At 38.2% G+C, this 20,187-nt stretch overlaps 1 protein-coding gene across 1 annotated transcript in view; it reads left to right on the top strand.

Annotated features, from left to right (window-relative positions):
- Positions 1-20,187, top strand: part of SEMA3C (semaphorin 3C) — a 128,096-nt gene that overhangs the window by 93,666 nt on the left and 14,243 nt on the right. The window contains exons 10-13 of the mRNA XM_075428503.1: positions 1,052-1,121; positions 4,066-4,210; positions 8,942-9,164; positions 18,486-18,574. Coding sequence (XP_075284618.1) covers positions 1,052-1,121; positions 4,066-4,210; positions 8,942-9,164; positions 18,486-18,574 — 527 coding nt within the window. The remainder of the gene's footprint in view (positions 1-1,051; positions 1,122-4,065; positions 4,211-8,941; positions 9,165-18,485; positions 18,575-20,187) is intronic.

The following is a 20,187-nucleotide window of genomic DNA, read 5'->3' as shown; positions in this document are numbered from 1 at the left end:
AGCAACTAATCTTCCAGAGCTGTGATTTACCAGCTCAATCCTCTTCAGCAAAGCAGTAAGATAACTGCTTTTAGGTTTTTGTGTGACAAAATGGAGGATCATACAGAACAGGAGACAATGTTCTGATCATGGGCTCCCAGCACAATCCTGTAGCAAAAAGTATGAATTCATGTATAGTGCAGAAGAGTGCAACATTGCCAGTCCTGCATGGTGAAGTCTTGCTTTTTGGCATATTTAACAGAATGCTTAAAAATTTCAGAGGGTAAATGAAGGAGCCACATAAATTAATGGAAAGCTAAAGAACGTATATTATGATAAACAGCTCAAACAGTTCAGTCTTTTTATGTGATGTAAAATAAGTTTAAGAGGTAGCTTGATTATAGCTATTAAAAACATTTATAATGAGAAACTGTCAGAGATTAAAGTATTTTTCATTGAAGTGTAAAAAAAAATCAACAGATCAGAGGTAAAGGTGGGCAAATTCAGTTCAGTGAGCAGGTACAGTTTTACGTAGCGCAGTCAGTAAATCCCTATACAATGGGAGCTGGGAGGTTTACATCACTCAGTGTCTTCACTGCAAAGCTTTGTCATTCATATCATGGTGAAAATGAGCTAGTGAGGGCATCTAGAGTGTGTACTGGGCGATAAAATACCTAATTGTCCTGCTTTGAATTATATCCATCTATGGGTATAACCTCTTTTGTCTTTGACCTACTGCAACTTTAATGTTTGCCGACTGTTGAACAACCTGCTGAGATGAGATCCAGCTGAGAGAAATGGGTGACACTGATCCTGAACACACCTGAAAATCTCTGCCTTCTGTCTTCATAAGGCTAGATGTCATGGAGTTAATTTTCAAAACTGTTTCTGAATGTTCAAATGCTAGATTTATGCATATGATCCATTCACACGAGAAGTCTGCTTCTTCCCATTCAAGTCTGAGACAAAACTACTATTGACTTCAGCAGGAATAAAGTCATAAATCAAACTGGGAAAAAAAGTTTTTATTAGTATTCAAAATGTTTTTTCTTTTACCTTTTCTGTCTTACAGAGGATGTGTTTCTTCTAGAGACAGATAACCCAAGAACAACACTTGTGTATGGAATTTTTATAACATCAAGGTAAATGGGGAGATTTGAGAAAAGTTAGCTTTCTGAACTTCCTGCTTTTCTGTACAAAAAATGAAAGTGATATTTTGTGGTCAAGGCTGTTCTGTACAATTTTGTGTGTCTGTTGTGGCCATCATTTGCATGCAGGAGTGACGGTCTCAGTATCATTACTGTTGGTATGCATGTTAGAGCTATGCTGCTTGGAGCAAACTGCTCCCTGCATACTGCCAGCTGGAAGTGGGAAAACATTTCTGTGGAGGGCCACTAGTTACTGTTCAACAGAAGAAAGCTAACCGCCTTCAACGCAGTGAACTCCTGTGGCATCTGAGAGCACTTAACACCTCCTGAAGGACATCCAGCACCCTGAAGGATCAAACCGGGAATTCTTACGTGAATTCATACAAATCATTTCCAGTCTCTCAGCTGGCAAATGATTGCACAGATGGCAAATAACTGGTGTCGGCTTCAGTTGTCTATGAAAAGACAAGCTTATATGGTATTTGATCACCTCCGTGCAGCCTTAAGTTCCCCATTATCAGTCAGAAGTATTCACTTACTGTCTAGTTTAGAAAGCATTCAGTGAGCTCCCAAGGGCAGTGGAAGTACTACATATGGCTTACTACGCTGAAACTCTCCACAAAGACAGATTGACAGGAGGACCAACAGACTCTGACATCTCTACCTTTATTTTTTTCACTTTTCTTCCCTCACCACAGAGTGCTAGTATACAGAGTAGAAACAGTTACTGCTTGCTGGTTTCTGATATTCTGTTCTGTATTATTTGGCTGTTATTACTTAAATTCAAGAGGGGTTTTTGCTTTTTTTTAATTTCATTTAATTTATTTGGTCAAATTGGCGATTGTTTTTAAACTTACTACTAGTAATTCCTTTAATGGCAATTTCTAGTAAAAAAAAACTTGCATGAAAAAATATTTTTTCCTGGTACACTTTTCTGTCTTTTTTCATGTGGATCCAGAGATCTGCTTTCTCAAATGTGTGACCAAGCCAGAAAAATATGATTTTATAATATTTAATTGGGGAAAAAAAGAATCCCATAACCTGTAACATGTGGTGCTATCTACATTTTATGATTCCTACTGCACACAAAGAGAAAATGCTGAGGTTATGTTTAGCAGTAAAACCACACTTATGATTAGGTTGTGGATGCAACATGCCTGAACTGGAAACACTTTTACCTAATTCTCCTGGTATTCCTGCAGAGGAAATGAGGTTTGAATCACAGGACCATATAAGGTGACAACAAAGAGAAAACTTCACTTTCTCCTGGCTCTCAAGCTGTTTTCTTTATTGAAATTTTTACACTTCTCATGCATTTCTGTTATCATGAGCCACATGGTCTATGCTTTCTTTCTCTGTGCTTGACAGTAGACTGAATGTGTTACTTAAATACAGCTATTGTAACAATTTCTACTCCTTCACAGTTCCTTTATCTTTGCCTCTGTAGACCTCCAACTCATAACAGTAGTAAGAGAGAAACATCTCGACAAATAATAACTATTAGTTCTTGTATCTACACCATACAGAAGGAAACCAAGTAATATTAAAATAAATTTTTTGGTGGCATAACCTGCTGTAAATCTAATATAAAACATCTGGAAAGATTAAATATAGTTCTTAAAATCTACTAATACCTACTAAAATTTCCACAAATACCATAATGATTCTAAAAGAATCCTCCTGCTAATCCATATATAGCTGAGAGCAATGTGGATTGCACTTTCCTTGTATAGACACTATGTATAACGTTTTCAGGTTTTTTTTGGAGTGTGGGTTGGTTGTGGGTTTTTTTTCCAGTTGAAAACAAAGGGTTACTTGAATTATCTTCATCCTACAGTTAACATCAGGCACATTTCAGACTGCCCAGAGTTTCCACTTTGTTAAGATAAATATCCCAATCCTGTTATGGAATGAGAGAATAAAAAGTTAATTTCACTTCAGTCAGCCTTAGCATCACTCTGGAAGCATCTTGGAGCACTGTAACATGTTGCCTGGAGAGGATGTGGATTCTCCTTCTCTTGAGATATTCAAGACCTGCCTGGACAAGGTCCTGTGCAGCCTGCTGTAGGTGACCCTGCTTCAGCAGGGGGGTTGGACTGGGTGATCCACAGATGTCCCTTCCCACCCCTACCATACTGTGACTCTGTGAAATTATTCCCCTAGTGCCCTCCATCATCGGGAGGTGATGGAGGCCATTCAGGGCTTGTGCTGGCTGAAGAGACATCTGAGACCATTGATGAATCCAGAGCAGTGGAAAAAGATGCCATTCTCATAGGTGACTCCCCCAGGATCTCCTCAGGAAGCATCAAACTTCAGCCCTCTTGAAGGGGTCTTTGTAAGGCCAGTTTTGTGGGTGGATTTGAGGACTGTGTAGGAGTAATTCCTTTACAGCCACAACCTGTCCCCATTATGCTTAGGAAAGCTGGCAACTGGTTGTAATAATCTAACCAATTGTAATTGCGCTGGATGTTTTGATTAATATTTTAGCCATGTATTTTAGGAGGTCTTGTGGTTAGTACACTGGTAGGGAGTTCTGGAAACCTGTGCTGAGCTTGGCAGTACAAGGTTTATAAAACTCTTGTCTCACTGAAGTCAGCAATATTTTTGACAATGATTTAACTGGGGTCAGATTATATTTCTTTTACATTCAACATTAGGATATTTTCTTATTCCACCGGTAAGGTAGTACCTTCCTCCCTCTTTTTGCAGTTCACTGTTCAGATGGTGCTAGGTCTTAAGGAGTAAGACCTAGTAAGGTCTATACTGGAAAGCTAGATTAAATGATTTTAAGTGTATTAAATCCATGCTATAGAAGCATTAAATTGTATTAAATATATAATTTTAGAAGTATCTTCCATCATCGGAGATTGCAAAATGATGGAGAAGCTGTACAAAAGTTGGCTGATTGCAATACTAACTTTTTCCTACTGTCTTGCAGCTCCATATTCAAAGGCTCAGCTGTGTGTGTGTATCATCTGTCTGACATCCAGACTGTGTTCAATGGGCCATTTGCACACAAGGAGGGCCCAAACCACCAGCTGATTCCATATCAGGGCAGAATTCCGTACCCGCGACCTGGCACTGTAAGTACAGAGATGTTTATGCAAGCTTGCCAATTACTTGTCTTTGTTTAATACATAAATAAATATTATTTATTCCAGGAGAATGGACTATATGTGACTATGAAACTTAGTTACAGTTCAGAACAATTTTGTTTGCTTCTCAGCTTGCCATACAAATCACGTAGTATCTGGAAATCTTCTAGAGAGCATTAAAAGTCTTGCAAAATGCTAATCACTCTTGCTATTTCTGCTGGAAAGGTGGTAAGAATTATTTTACTAGATGGCAGTCTATTGTTTACATGTACATTTACATTTTGTGTGTATGTTTGAGCATACAAAGACGGCATTGTGAGTGTGTTCTAGAGTCTGTCTGCAGTCTGTATGGATTTTTCATGGTTCTTTAAAATTTTGCAGCTCTACTGGGATGCCTGGGAAATGTAGTAGGAGAACAAGGCTTCTGGGACTTGTCATTTGACTAGGTCTAATAGCCTGTCAGGCACTGAATCTTAGAAGAGAAACCTAGAAATAGATGAGTTTTCATGCCTGTCAGTTCATAGTAGTCCTCCTTGTTAAGCATGCTTTTTGTATGCATTGAATATCTTTCAGGACTTTCTTGCACAGTATCAGGAGTAGTAAAAATCTTTAAATAACTTCTATAGAGCATTAGAGCTAGCTCTGTTTCCAAGTTTTACAAAGTTGTCCCATGAAAGATTTTAAAGAAAATTGTTCTTTTTTTTCTTTTCTGTTGATGCACTTACATAAGTCTTTACTTATGTATTTACTTATTTGCACTATTCTTAATATAAATTTATCAAGAGTATAAAGTCTAATAATTCTAGCTTTAATGAAGAATATATGAACTTTCTCTAGAATCTTCTCTAAATCCGTAATTGCTAAATAAAGTGTGGTAGTGTGGACTCCTGTTGACTGCTATGAAGTCTTACATTTCTTAAGTATCAGGATTAAATAATTATGCACAGAATCATAAATCATCTCTCAGTGATGTAGCTATATTTTTTTTAATGAACACTCTTTTGCTTTTCCATTTATCACAGGAAATTAAAGTTTATTTTAGTTTTGCAAGTCACTGCAAGAATCTTTAACCATATCATTGTTTCATTCATATTTGTGCTATAGATCTTGTTCTTTCTCTTTCTTTCTCTCTCATACACTAATGCACAGATACATGGAATAGCTCTCTCTGTTCACACTATTCTTCATGACATTTTTGTACAGTTACTTTTGTCTGTAAGATTTAGGACTTCATGTTCCCAGATCTCTAGAATTAGCTAATCAATACCTGATATTCCACTAAGGTCTAATGCTAGCATTATTCTTTCTTTGCAATTAATACATACAGCTATAATCTCATGAGTTCACTGAGGCTTTAAGCCTAAACCTTACAAAAAAAGGAAAAAAAGGGCCCATTTAAACAGAAAGTTTCACAGTTTTCTGATTAGTCACATTTCAGAGATTCTTGCTGCTTCAGAATATTGTATTTATGTGTGTTTCTTCAACCACTGCCATGTTATTCTTGGTTCACCTCATGGGGGCTTATGAGGTGTTCCAGATGGGTCTAAAGAAATTGCACAGCACAATGGAAAAGGAAAAAGAAAATTCAGAATTGCATTTAACATGATGACAGAAATTATCTACAATTTTCAGATGTACTGATGAGCTCTGAATTTGAAGGTAAATTCTTAGATCATAGCTCACACAAGAATAAAGCCAAAAGAGATTATTTTAAGGCGATCATTTTCTGATCACTAGCTTTCCTGTGCGTTCTCACAATTCAGCCACAACACAGTATCTCAAAGGTGTATTTTCTAAGCTGGAATTTTTTTGGCTTTGCTTTCATTTTACTGCCAAAAACTTTCACTTTTAAATGCATGCCACAAACTTATTTTTCACCTATGTCAAAATATCTGTAAAAATCAGGACATGGGGATTGTTTTGCTGCTCAGAATTTGTGTGCAGAGGGTTAACTTTGAGTAGCCACCCTTGCAGACTATGGGGCATGAGGCTCTTTCCTCTGGAATGTAGGTTTTTTGCAACTTCTCGGATGCTGGACTAGACAGATACCTTTTTGTATGACATGGAAAATCCTACTTTACAGTTGCCTAAAGAGCTATTCATACTAAACCTCTGGACGGAAATGAATGTTCATTGTGTCACAGTACATTGGATAAACAATGAAAAGGCTTTGGTATAGCTTCAGTAGGATTAAATAAAGCAATACGTTCGTTTGGCCATAATCAACTCCACAGTGTTTGGCTGCCCTTCACTAAATACCAATGGTTTCTTATTTCTCCAGAAGCTAAACTTACTTATGGAAAAAGAAAGGAAAAAAAATTACATAATTGGCATCTTGCTACTAAAGTCACTGATGTTAGAGAATAGTTTCCATTTTTCAGAGTTTACAGAAATAGTTTTTGTACCTACATGAGGTTGCAGAATATGCTGTAAATTAAAGAATTCTGTTTTTCTCTGCAGTCTATCTGCATGGTGATCAACTGTGAACATAATTATCGTATAGCCAAGTCCTTGAATGAGGTGTGAAGGATACACATTCAATCCCTCCAGGAAAGGCAGAGCTTACAGGGTGCTTCAGTAAAATCTTTTGCTTGTCAGTGGTTGATATGGGGGATAGCAAAAGAATTAATTGTTTGAAGATGTTTGTTAAGGCTTTTCTTCGAACAATGATATAATGTAAGTTTTTAGGGTCATACTGGGGTAAACCATAGGACAGACATTTTTGCAGGAAGTCACAGACAAAGGTCTTATGATCTCTAAGTCAAGAATGGAAGGACAGAACGTGTCAGAGAAAGTCTTCTTTTAACTGAGCTGTGCGGGACAGAAACTTTTAATTTGCACAGCTCATGAAACAGAATCCCTCTGGAGAGGAACTTGGGTCTGGCAGATCACTACCAATTAGAATAGTCTTGATAATAGCCTGCAAATTTATGAAGACAGTTCTTTTTTCATCATTTGTTGCTAATCTTAACAGATAGCTCCATACATTTCCTGGAAGACTGTGGGTGTCACAGAGGGAAGGAGCAGAGCAAACAAGATAATCAGAATTCAGTTTTGTGAGGACTTAGAGGGATACCATGTAGTGTCATTTCTAATGAGAGTCAAACCAAATCCATCAGGATAAAGAAGAGTCCAGAAGAATCAATTGTCAAGGATGTCACATGGGGAAAGACACCGGTAAATGAGCTGAGCTCTGGTTCTGCTTAAAGAATTTTTACCAGAGCTGTTCTATGTTGCATATGTAGTTAAATCCTAATTGAGTCAGAACATGATTCTAAAGCCTGGGATCAAGCTGCAGTTCCTTCTATACTTTGTTCCTGATGTTGCCCGATGGATAGTTTATTATGTGCACAAGTTGGAACAGCTTTTAGAAGCAAGGATAGAATGCGCACTCCTGCCTGATGGTTAGAGGGATCCTCTGGGAGGTGAAGACCCAGATTCTAACATTTGCTGACATCAGGTAGGTTGGACACATGACTCATATATCCCCAGTGAGTTTCCTATTCTCTCAGAGTATGATTCATTTTATGTAATTTTAGCCATCTAAAAGCAGGGCATCTAGTCTCAATTACTGACTACAGAGGAAACCTAGATGGCTAACTAAGAATTAATGCCTGACTTTGAGACAGCAGAAGTCAGGTGAGGTAAATCTCTCCCTAAGCTACTAGCTATTTTTGTGTCTGTGGTTTTGACCAGAAATTCCATCCTAGACTTCAGAATGGTCCTCATCAAAATAAACAAGTTTCCATGAAATGCTTCATACTGAACAAATCAACATTTTCCAACTGGAAAAGTATTGTGTTGAAATATTTCTGAATAGCTCCAATACTCCGAGGAGAGTTTCACACCTCAGAAGTCTGGTAAGGAGTAAAATGAAAGCTCAGGAGCAGCGATAAGAAGTGAGGTAATGGGGGCTGAAAAAAAGTCATGTAAATTAACGTAGGTTACTGACGTAGCTCCTGCTTTCTTCCCACAGTCTTCTTTTAATTTCACTCTCAGCAAACACTGGATATTTCTAAGATTGCTTGTGCTTCCTCGTGAGCTCCAGAATGCCTCAGGGCTGATTATTCGGTAGTTCTTCATTACGAGTAAAGAAGCATCCAGATTATTCATGGATCTCTGTTTTTTGTCAGGCATAGGGGAGAGTGTAGACAAGATCCTGTGAGTGGTCAGTCTTCTCAGATGTAAATGAGTTGTCATGGGACCCCCTCATTAACTCCATACTATTGTTTTTTCAAATGTAGATGAGACAGGCCCTTTCACCATCTCATAATCAACATAATGACTAGAGAGATATTGGCCAAACTACAGTTAATATCAGATTTTATGTTTTGCCTTTGTACTAAATCTAGAACAAACCAGCTGTGAAAATTTGGTATCTTCCCATACCCATAGGATATTTTTTTCCTATAGGCAGCTTGGAAGCATAAAGAATGTGGAAATTGGTCCAGAATTATGGATCTTTTCCCTCAAGCTGGGTTTTGAAAGTGCAAAATATGTTTGTGTTTGCTTTATCTGAATTGATGGGAGTTCAAAGCATAGCTATTCAAGCACTTCATTCATGTTACTGGAACATAATTATTTTCAGTCAGAGTCTGAAGTGCTCTTTTGGGAACTTACTTTGTCAACTATCTGTCAATATCTGTAAATGACTTGGAGATGAAAACTCTCTGAAAGATGGTAGGTATTGTTAAGCATTGCTGTGCATGTTTCTTACAGTGTCCGGGAGGAGCCTTCACACCTAATATGCGGACAACCAAAGAGTTTCCAGATGATGTTGTGACCTTCATCAGAAATCACCCTTTGATGTTTAATCCCATTTACCCAATACACAAGAGGCCATTAATCATCCGTATAGGAGCCGACTACAAGTATACAAAGATTGCTGTGGATCGAGTGAATGCTGCTGACGGAAGATATCACGTCTTGTTTCTAGGAACAGGTAAGACAAACTTAGCAGCAGTAATTTTCGTCCATTGCATTATAATTTACAATCAACTCTGATCTGTACAACTTACAGCTTTCAGAAATGTTTGTTTAAACATATTTACTATCTACAAAAATGTCTACAGAAATCCATATATTACGCACTTTTTACTTTCTGTGCATTTTTGTTTCCTATAGACATTAATTATGTGCAAAAGTTACAATTTATTGATAAAATTGTATTTAAGACAGAAATCAACACTAGTGTATATCGTATTTGATCTAAATTATAATAGTTCTCTTGAATATGGTGTGTCTGCAACATGATTCCACATTAGAATTTGATGCGCTCTAACATCAGTAAAAATACCAAAATCTGGCTTTGTATTGTTTTTTGTACTCTCATAATCATTATTTAATATATGCTGTGTAAGCTGCTTCTGAAATAAAACACAGTCTGATCAGGATGTTACAAAGGCAGAAATAACAACTCCACAAAAAAAAAAAAGGAAGTATTTAGTAGAGAAAAAGAAACAAGGGGTTGGAGTCCTAGCAGTGGTGGACACAAAGAATTTGATCCAAGTATTCTAAAATAATTTCTGTCAAATATACATTTTGGTTTTAGTCACATCAAATTTGAATCTGGTGTTATGCTTCTGAAGTCTGTGGGTAACAGGTCAAGTGATTCTTGTACTGATTAATTTTGATATTTTAAAATGTTCAGGTGTGAATCACACTCTTGTGATTGAAGCAGACAAGCGGAGTGGTACTCTGGCTAGACCCTAGGATTCATTCACATCTGAAACTCCCACTGGCCTAACAGGGCATTGTAGGTTGATAGCCGCAAAGACTAATCTTTTTTACTACAGAGGTTTTCAAGTGGAACAAACGAAGAGAACTCCCGGAGAACAAATGTATCTCTGAACATCAGAGAATAATTACAGAGATAGCTTGCATTTCTTTTATAGTTCACATATTATTGGGGTGCTGGTAGTATTCTGCTTGTAGAATAACTGTGTCTGTCAGCGAACTCACATGGGGCTGGGAATAACCATCCTGGTATAACAGATGTAGGAAGCTAGTGCTGAAAAATCTCTCAAGAATGTCAGGCTTCTATAGGGGCAGGATTAAAAGGAACTCTCTTCACTCTTCTTAGAAAAACCTCCCCAACTATCAAAATTGTCAGGGTGCCCTTATGCCGAAGGAGGCCAGCTGCATACTGTGCTCTATTAGCAGAAGGGTATCCAACCAGCAGGTTGCTGGAAGGCATTCTTCCCCTGTATTCGGCTCCTGTCAGGGGTACCATGTCCAGTTGTGGGCTCCCCTGTGCAAGGAAAACATTGACCTAACGGAACAAGATCAGTTGAGGGACTGTGGCATGTGATGTATGAGAAGAGGCTGAAGGGATTTGGTTTATTCAGAGAAAGCTAAGGGGAGACCATATTGCTGTTGACAACTATCTAATGGGAGAGTACAACTATCTAGATCTGGACTCTTCTCAAGGTGGAAAACAGAAACACCTCATTCACCTCATTTACCAGGTCACCATCTACTGTACTGTGAATACTTAGCGTACTGTAAGGCATAGTCAGGGTAGAAGAAACTCTGGGTAACGAATTACATTAGGAATTTTCGTCAGGGTTTGATCTGGGTATTTTTGTTTTCTTGGTTGGTAGTTGATAAATGAGTTTAAGGTGTTCTTGAAGATCTCTTTCATTCTACTTGCAGAGTCATTGTAAACCACCAAATTAAGCTGCTTAGGACAGGGCTTTCTTCTTGAGGTGGGTTTTTTTCCCCCCTTCCCTAATATGTAACCACATTTTCTTTTTAGTTTAATGAATGCAGCTACAGTGCTTGACTTTGGGACCCTTTAAGGTTATTTTCCTCCTTTCCTGCAAAAGTCAAGAGTCTTTGCACACTGCTGTAGAAATATCAGAAGTGTTCATAGATATTGTCCCTACTACTGTTACTCAGCTCCACAAGAACTCTTAGTAAAAGAGAAGGTTTGGTTTTCTATTAGCTTTATTCCTTGCCAAATCACTATGTTTAGCCAGAGTAATAGCTTAGTATGCTAGTCCAGGTCTTTCAAATGAACATTGTGTGCATTTTTTGATATAGTAGTGCCATTGTTTTAAAATGCTCCATAAACATCTAAAGTTAATTGGAGAAAAATACTACTAAACGTTAGTGGAAAAGACATATAAATTTCCGATCAATAGAAGATTCTTAAAGTAGCAGGGATAGATGATACTGGAAATAAAAAAAAAATGAAATGTGCATGAAAATGCACAATAGTGATATTTAGCATTTCCATAATTCCACAAAAAGTAAATACAGTTCATTTCATTTTATACTTTGATTAGCTTCTGACTGTTTTTAGGTGATCAGTGTGGCCTCACACATACACCTGTGATTCATTAAAAATATTAACATACCTCTGCTTTTTCTTATGTGTTGTTAGTCCTTTTCTGTGTATCAGCATAGGGCCCATTATGGGACAAATACATAAACTGCAGCTCTTGATACTTTATATTCATTGCTTTATCTTCTACATTACACTGGAGACGAGGATCATTGTCTGCTTTCTAGTTAGTTGGAGGGGAGGCATTATTCTTCCTGAGTAGGGCACAGGACCTTAATAGCTTCCAAGGTCTTTGTCAGAAGAAATTGGTGCAGTGTAAGTTACTGTGTTTCTCAGCCCTTTTAAATAAAAGTTATCAAGTTTCAGCCACTGAAAGGGGAAACTTGTTTCCTTTATTCTCTCCCTTCTGTGAGACTCATGAGGATTCGACAGAGATATTAACTGTCAAAAGGAATGCAGAGGGGATTTGCTTTGGTGTCAGTTCGTCCGGGCAAATGCAAAAAACACGTTGTATAGGGGAATTTAATGTGATAATTTCCTTGGGAGCCTGGAGCCCCACAGCCAGAGACAACGGGACTTGACACCTGGTGACAATTACACTCATCTTGGATGATGAGTTACTGCTGCTGAACTGAGATGTTGCCAGCCATGTCTGTCACTGTCAGTGACCTGACTTATGCTTGAAATTGGAGTGTTTTATGTCTTGCCAGATGCATAGCACACAATAAGTTTAGCTTTTCCTCTCTTCCTCCTCTATAGCCTCAGTAATAAATCAGTTCCTGAATTCAAGTGAAGAATAACAGAAGTATAAAGCTCCAAGAACCCCAGCGGTTTTCATCATGAAGCCATGGCATGGGAGGGTAGAGGCAGCTCTGTCATTTTTTCACATTAATGTGAGTTAAAGATAGTGTTTCCTTTGCACCCCCAGACAAAAGTGCTGAGCTCACAGGGGCTGGTCCATGCCCAGAGTTAATATGTTGCTTTTCTCCCTTGCTCACCTACATAGCTAACAGAATAAATCCCAGGGACAGACATTGTTCTCGCAGCATTCCACCCGTTTTTCAGATGATAAAAATCTCCTGTTTTCCCTGTGCTTTTCAACCTGAAGACTCCCAAAGAGCTTAGGAAAACTTGCTAGTTTTGTTAAGTCCACCCAAAGGGATCTCTTCACGCCCCTCTGAAATGAGTTGATTTAGAGCAAGGAGCAAGTCTTTAATGGTACAGAGCAGCGCTACAAGAGACCAGCACTGTATACCTCATCTTCCCAAACAGAAACCTGAGGGACAATTTACTTGCGTATAATGTAATCACTCATTTGCATATTTGACAAGGGCGATGCTGATGATACTTCTTCCCTACACAATGAGTAATAACATAAGCAGCTCAGGAATTTGGGGTTAGAGTTCTGCTTTTATTACCCTGCTTCAGTGGTAGGCCAGGAGTCTAAGCTTTTGATTCACCCTAGAGTTTTACTGTATTTACTTTACTCATTTCAGTTATATCTAAAGAACTCAAGCTTTCAACATTTTCCGTTTATCCTTTGGTAGATTGTTTTCTATCTGAGTTTTAAGAACAGCAGTAAAACAGCATGAGAACATTTTCCTGAGATTAATATTTATTTTTTAAGCATGCCACCTACTGCTTGCAGTACGAAAGCCCTCGGTCAAAGTACACACAGATTGCACAACCAAAAGATTATGCATGGGTTTGTTTATTGCTCTTGGTGTTATGAAAATATTTAAATGTCTGGGTCAAACTAGCGTACATTAAACAGCCATGGGCACCAATAGGATTTTTTTCAGCTCTGTGATATCAAGATAGGATATGATTTTGTGGAAAGAGATGTAAGTTACTGTCATTAAAAGGCACTTCAGACTTCAGTGTGGCTTATTCAGATGATTAATGAGGGCCACATGCATCTGATGTGGCATGAGATTCATCAGTGTTTCTTATTATCTTTTCTTCTCTGATGCAACACTTGTTTTCAAAGTCTGGATGTAGTAAGTGCCTTCAGAGCATAAGGTTGTAATACTCGTTTTCATGGTGTTACAAGATGTCTGCCTTTTTGGAAAACTAACCCTTACTGACAACGGTAGCTTCCAGTAATGCAATAACCAAAATCATGTAATGAGCTACAGATTCTAACAGAGAGAGATAATCTGGTCAGAAGAGCAAGCTTGCCTCCCATAGATATGCTGTCTGCAGCTTCATAACCGTGAGCTTGGGAAGATGATGTTTCACAACAGTGGCACAACATGAGGCACACAAAGTTTCCGTCTTCCTCTTGGTCATACTGCCTGACTCATTCAAAATGTTTTGTTGACCAACTCATCGAAAGCTTTTTCACAGCCTTTTAAGAATATCTGTAAGTTATGAGAGTGTTCCTCCACCTGTTTAATTTCCCCTGTTCAGTTTTCATTCAAACAAGCTCACAGTCTGTCCCAAAAGTCTGCCCGAGCTGGGGCTATGTGAGAGTTTTGCCATCAAGTGTGAGCTCATTAGATATTTGTATCTGCCTTTGTGTTCTTTGATGCAGTTTGAAATGACTTTAAAAGTTTTACAGCAATATTATGAGCTGGAAAAAAATTACACCCATTTGACAGATGAGTGAACTAAAGCACAGAGAGGTTAGGTGGCTGTGGTGGGAGCCCTTGCTTACAGCAGACACCTAAGGACAGCAGAGAGAGTGGGGACATGGCTCTCAGCCCTGACTGCTAACCTGCCAGCATCTCAGGTGCTCTGCTGAGCCTCAACATTTTCTCAAGCAAAGAGATTTTTAGCATTCTGTACACTCTTTGATTTTTTTTTGTTCATAATTTTATTTGTTTGCATCAAGTTCATCTCAGATTAGAAACCAAAAATAATTAAGGTGCCATGAGGCTGACAGGTACAACATGGAGAAAAGTTTTCAGAGCGTCTCCAGCAAAGTCTGACACATCAGGGAGGCAGATTAATGCAGGAGGCCTCTCTGTGAAACTTTGGCAGGGTAGGAGTTGGTGTCCAATGCAGCCATTTTTTTTTGATGTGGATAAGTCAAGGGTTTTATTTGTTGTTCAGTTTGTGTGTGTGAAGTGCCTCCGGGATGAATGGGTCTTGACTCACAATACTGAAAACTGCAGTGTTCACTTAGGGCTGGGGAAAGAAAAGCGAGTAGATATTCAGAGAATGAGATTTAAACTCAGACCTGCTGATTCAGCTTCTGGAATACAGATTCCAGCCAAACTAAGCTTCACCTTTTCCATTGCCCATGGTCAGCCAGACCAGGAATTGGTGTAATCAGATGTAGTCCAATTGGTATCAGTGAAGTTTAGCTGATTAATACCAGTCCAGAATCAAGCCCTGCATTTCAAAGAAGTTTGTTGGTGATATTATTGTTATTGGTTTTATTATTGTTTTTATTTATTTGTCTCTTCTTCCTTGGACCATTTATTAGACTGCCTTCCTTCTCCATTTATTTTCCACTCTGTGTACTCTCTTCATCATTTTTTGCCTACAGGATGTTAGCACTTTCCTCCCTTGCCTTTCCCTCTTTCTTGGTCCTCTCAGAGGGAACATAATCTCAGTAACACTGTCTTCCATGTCAAGCTAGGAGACTGCAGTTGTTCAAGCAGGTTGGAAACAGAAAACCAGTCATTATGAATAGCCTTTGTCCTCTTGCTGTCAGCTTGAGGGAGATTCCTTCTTGTATGTCCTTCTGCCCTCAACTCACAGGCTGCTGGTTTGATGCGAGGCTGCAAACAGCTACTGGTGGAAAGCCAGGGAAATCATAAGCATAAATCTGCCTCTTCATACATTCTAGTGGTGTATTGATATTCTGGAGAGACAATAGCTTTTTTCATGACTATGTGAAATCACAACGATGTAGAACTCTTTGCAAGTGGATTTCTGGAAGTAACAAGTAAACAGAGAAGGAAACCATCCTGTTCGCTTTTACGATTTTTACAGAATTACCTTATATATCTTTTATGTTGACCTAAATGTGAAAAAAATTGACTTATGCTTGTTTGATGATCTTTTATGCCTGGTGCACAACACAGAAGATTATCTATTGGGAAACAGCTAAGGCACTGCTACTTTGCATATATCTCCTGCATCCTTTCCAACCTTCCTTCTGACTGAGGAAATTTAGTTTTCTGCCTTGCCATTAAAGAAAATAAGTAAAAATCAGATGTACCATAAGCTTTCTGACATGAACACGTATAAGTGATGTGATTTGTCAGCTACTGTGCTTATAGTAGAGACCTCAGTACTACAGAGGAAGAAATAAGAAATGTTTTCTGGGCACAAATATTTGCTTTTCATTTATTAAGAAACAGGCTGAGAAACAGTAGAAAAACTCACTCTGGAAGGGGTGGAGGACTACAGCCTACAAGCCATGTATTGTTGCAAGTACGCATATATGTATGTACAGACTATTGGAATTCCTTGCTTTAAGTAGTTGCATTTAATGAATAGATTTTTATTGCTTACTTTCCCTAACATGACTATTTATTTTAAATATTGTATGAAGTTTACTAATTCCTTTAAAACAATGGAACATTTCTTTCTGCAACGATCTGTCCCTCATAGTACAATACTGAGTCAAAGCGAATGGTAAAATGTTGAGTCAAAGGGAATGAATACCAAGGCAAACAGTCCTTAACTCTGTGTATTTTGCTGGGGTGTGACAGAAAGGTAGATAGGAGCCTAATTTTCGAATAAGAAAGGTTATTAGGACACAAGGACTTGGCGTCAGACGTTATCAGTATTTTCTGTGCCAATGCCCAGGATAAAATCTCCCCTCAGGTTCTGGTTTCAGTTTGGGGCAATGTTTGAGGACCAAAGGCAATTTAGCAATTTTAAATGTGTGGCATGTGCTAATGGATCACTGAAATAAACCGGTTCTTCAGAAGATCAGCAGCCTCACATTCCTTTGCAGGTAAGGTCACTGTCAACATGGTTAGTGCCCTGGATGTCAGGGTTACAGGTAGTTGACACTTTGCAGGCAGCTGAAAAAATCCACAAAAGGCTGCAACTCCTTCCTGCACTTCTAATACAGTATTTTGTGTGGTGTAGTTTAATATTAGAGAGAGGACATTGATAAAAGGATACAAAGAGGCAGAGGTAGACTGGAGTTAAGCTGCGTAGGTTTGTGAGTAGGTTATTCCCTTTAGTTGGAGCAGAAATACACACACACGTACATGCACGTGCTTCTCCTTAGCTCAAACGATGGATGCATCTGCACCAGTTTAAGGCTTCGGTGGGTCCTGGCAGTTAGTAAATCTCTCTCAGGTTCTCATAGCTTTGCTGATACTGGCATCCAGTCTAGACCACAGCTGTGCTATCACAAGATTTAGTTTCAGTAAAGTTTCTTCGGAAGGAACTGGTTTATCATGCCCTTGTATAATGAGAATAAATGTTCTCCATAGAAAATTCTTATGAAATATTCATGCGTAATGTGCCCTGAGCGTGTACAATTGATAGCTACACATTTTTAAGTCTTGACAGCTTTCAATTTCTCTTTTCCTTTCTTTTTTTTAAATGGCAAAATACTGCAATGTGCTCTCTGTGTGTGTGGTCATGTCTTTACATATCAATATTCTGCCATTAAATCTTTTTTTTCTTTTTAATAAAATATATTATTATTTGCTGGCTTCCTCCAGGGAAATAAGAAGATGTAAATTATTTACTGTAACCAGCTTGCCCTGCAGCGCCAGCTTCGGAATTTAGTAACTGACCTTAAAAGCAAAAGCCCTTTTTCTGTTTATATTGTCTACATCATGAATTGCCAAACAGGAAGCTGTGATTTCCTTTCCTCAGTCACAGATTTATAAAAATACATGTAGATACTTACCTATGTTGTGCTGTGCTAATGTTGTACTAACCGCGCAAGTCTATATTGCGCGTTAAACTTTTGAAGGCCAAACAGTATCTGTACCATGTGGTCTCATTCCTCAGAAACAATAATGAGCAAAGAAATTTCTTCGGCTCACACTAATTTCCAGGCCTCTCAGGCAAGAGGAATTCTATATGCGATGCTTTTTCCGAGTAAACATACCCCATACTTGCCCTTGTGATTCTCCCACAGTCTGCCTTTTCTGCCACATCAGAAATACTTTAGTGGCTGTCTTAGACTTTAAGAGCCTTCACAGGTGGACCCCTCTATGTCTTATGTTCTTTCCAGATAACAAATTTGGAAGACTAATCACAAATATTGCTTTGGTCTCACTGATCATATCTACCCCGCAAAAACAGTGCCGTTGCCCCACCCTTCTTACTCCTGTGACCTGTGTGGATTTGGGAGGCTTGGAACTGTATTTTGAGAGGGCAGGCATGATAAAGTAGCTACAGTATCTTTACCTTGCTTTTCCTTTTTTCCTTATGGACCAAAATATTAACTTCTACCAATATGTAATGGACTTGTTTGTTGTTCGACTCTCTTGAAAGAAAAAGCTTTCATCTTACTTTGTTTATGTGTAGAGTTATTCTTTTGAAGGCTTACCTTTCATATCATCAGTTGTCATTACCTTTTATTAATGAATGTGGATATATGTTAAATTCTCCAGTATCTCCATTTTACCTGTTCATATTACTGTGTTTTTACTTTAAGATCATTAGGATAGATACTGCCTCTATCTGTGTGTCTATACAGCAACTAGTCCAAAAGATACTGTTCTTGATTGATCTTTTTGGGTAGAATGATAACAGTAATGGTACTAACTTAAATCTTACCATGACTTCTTCATGTTCATATGTGAGGGTAATACTACATACAGTCATGTACAAGTTATCCACAGTCTGTGCCTTGTGAAGGAACCATTTCATGGTTCTTTCTGACCCTAAGCACTACAAATTACTGAACATATTTTTAATATCTTTCTCTATGTCACAGTGCTTGCTTTGATGGTTTCTTTTCATAATTGATAATGCTTCATCTGCTTTTTTTCTTTCTTTCTCTCTCTGTCACATGGTTTCACTTTTTCTCATATTTTCCAGATCAAGGAACTGTGCAAAAAGTTGTTGTCCTACCCACCAACTTCTCTGCAAGTGGAGAACTTATTTTAGAAGAGATGGAGGTTTTTAAGGTTTGGCTTGCTCCTACTTTTACTCTTCCAATTTGTATGTTCACACAAACACTTTGTTCTAAGAGACTTTGGCAAGGGCAACTGTGACTTGATAAAAGATCAAGCAAATGTGCATACTGTCAGCTTGATACCCACCCAAAGAGGAACAGAAAATGTCCACTGTTACGAAGGCTGTAGCTACCTGAAGGATTTTTTTCTGCTATATTTAAGTTGCTTATTTTTTTGCTAGAAGGATTTTGATAATCGCATTTTTACGAGGTCATGTCATAGTGGTTGCCAGAAGGCAACTTTTATCACTGGCATCACTTATTAAGACTCTCTATTTACAGATGGAATCTAAGATTTTTGCATTTCTTTGATTATCTGATAATCTTCCTGATTCTGAGCTATATAATGGAAGCAAGCTAGTGTTGTTTTTGCTTAACTCCAGTTCTTCAAAGCCGCATGCCTCTGGAGTGAAGAAAGCTATAAGCTTAACACAACATAAGCTGAAAAGAAACACAAACTAGTACAGGGAGAAATAAGGGAATAGCCTCTGTCAGTCACTCTGGCATGTAGCAGCTTGTAAAAATCTAAAGAAAATGTTCACCCTCACATTGAAAAATCCGTTTCAAATTTTTGAATGGGCTGTTCTTTAAAACAGATAGTCTTGGGGCAAATGGTGGTATGCATCTATAAACTTAGATAAGGATTTTGTCATGGGCTTTTCTTTATTTCGTTGAGGGGACACAAAAAGGAAAAGTTAAGCTTTTTTATCTAGACAGGCAGCGTTAACAATTTCTTTAAGAAAGGGAATGCAATCTGTGTTAACTGTTATACAGGCATATTTAGTTTTCTTAGGTTTTTGTTGAAGACTTCCCTTTAAAAAAGGTATAAGCGAGTAATATTACTGAAAGAGTACCCTTCACCCAAGTATTACTCATTCCATCTACTGAAAGGTAAATTAATACAGCAAGCAGATACGTGGGCTGAGAGGAATCCTGACTCTAAACCTTTTCTCTGGGCCTATGTGTAGAGATTTTTTTATCCTGAACCCTAAAAATCATGATATTATAACCTCTGCCATTGCAATCTATGCAGGCACCATGGCAGTATTTTGACGAGTGTCTCCAAGAGAGGGAGAATGAGATCTCTAGCTGTGTGCTAGTAAATATTCAGAGTAAGCAAAGCACTGATTCTTTCCAGAGTATAAGCAAGGAAAGGAGAATGTGGCATCAGATCCAATGTTGCATTTGACCTTGAGTCTTCAGACAGTTCATGAAATGCTAAATTTCTAATGTCTAACTCCTTCAAACCTTTGCCAATTCACATGACTTGCAGCCAAATTTTCTAGTCTTGGCCTCCCTCTTCTGCTTGTAGTCCACTGTAATTAATCCTGGCCCACCGTTATGGCTTTTCTTTGTGACTGAGCAAAATGCTAAATCTTAAAAAAGTGCTGAACATTTTTGTTGCTATCAATTTTATCATTTGTTTGGATAAGAATAATGAGTTGCTTGACTTGCTTAAGGCAATGAATGTGATAATTCCCTTTCCAGCTCTTTCATGTTTGGTTTGGACACAGACCGTAATAGACTAGTGATGACACACAGTAGTATACAGTATTGTCTCTGGGA

This window comes from Opisthocomus hoazin, chromosome 8 (genome assembly GCF_030867145.1).
Source record: "Opisthocomus hoazin isolate bOpiHoa1 chromosome 8, bOpiHoa1.hap1, whole genome shotgun sequence".
Taxonomy (NCBI): Eukaryota; Metazoa; Chordata; class Aves; order Opisthocomiformes; family Opisthocomidae; genus Opisthocomus; species Opisthocomus hoazin.
This window is presented reverse-complemented; position numbering and strand designations above follow the sequence as displayed.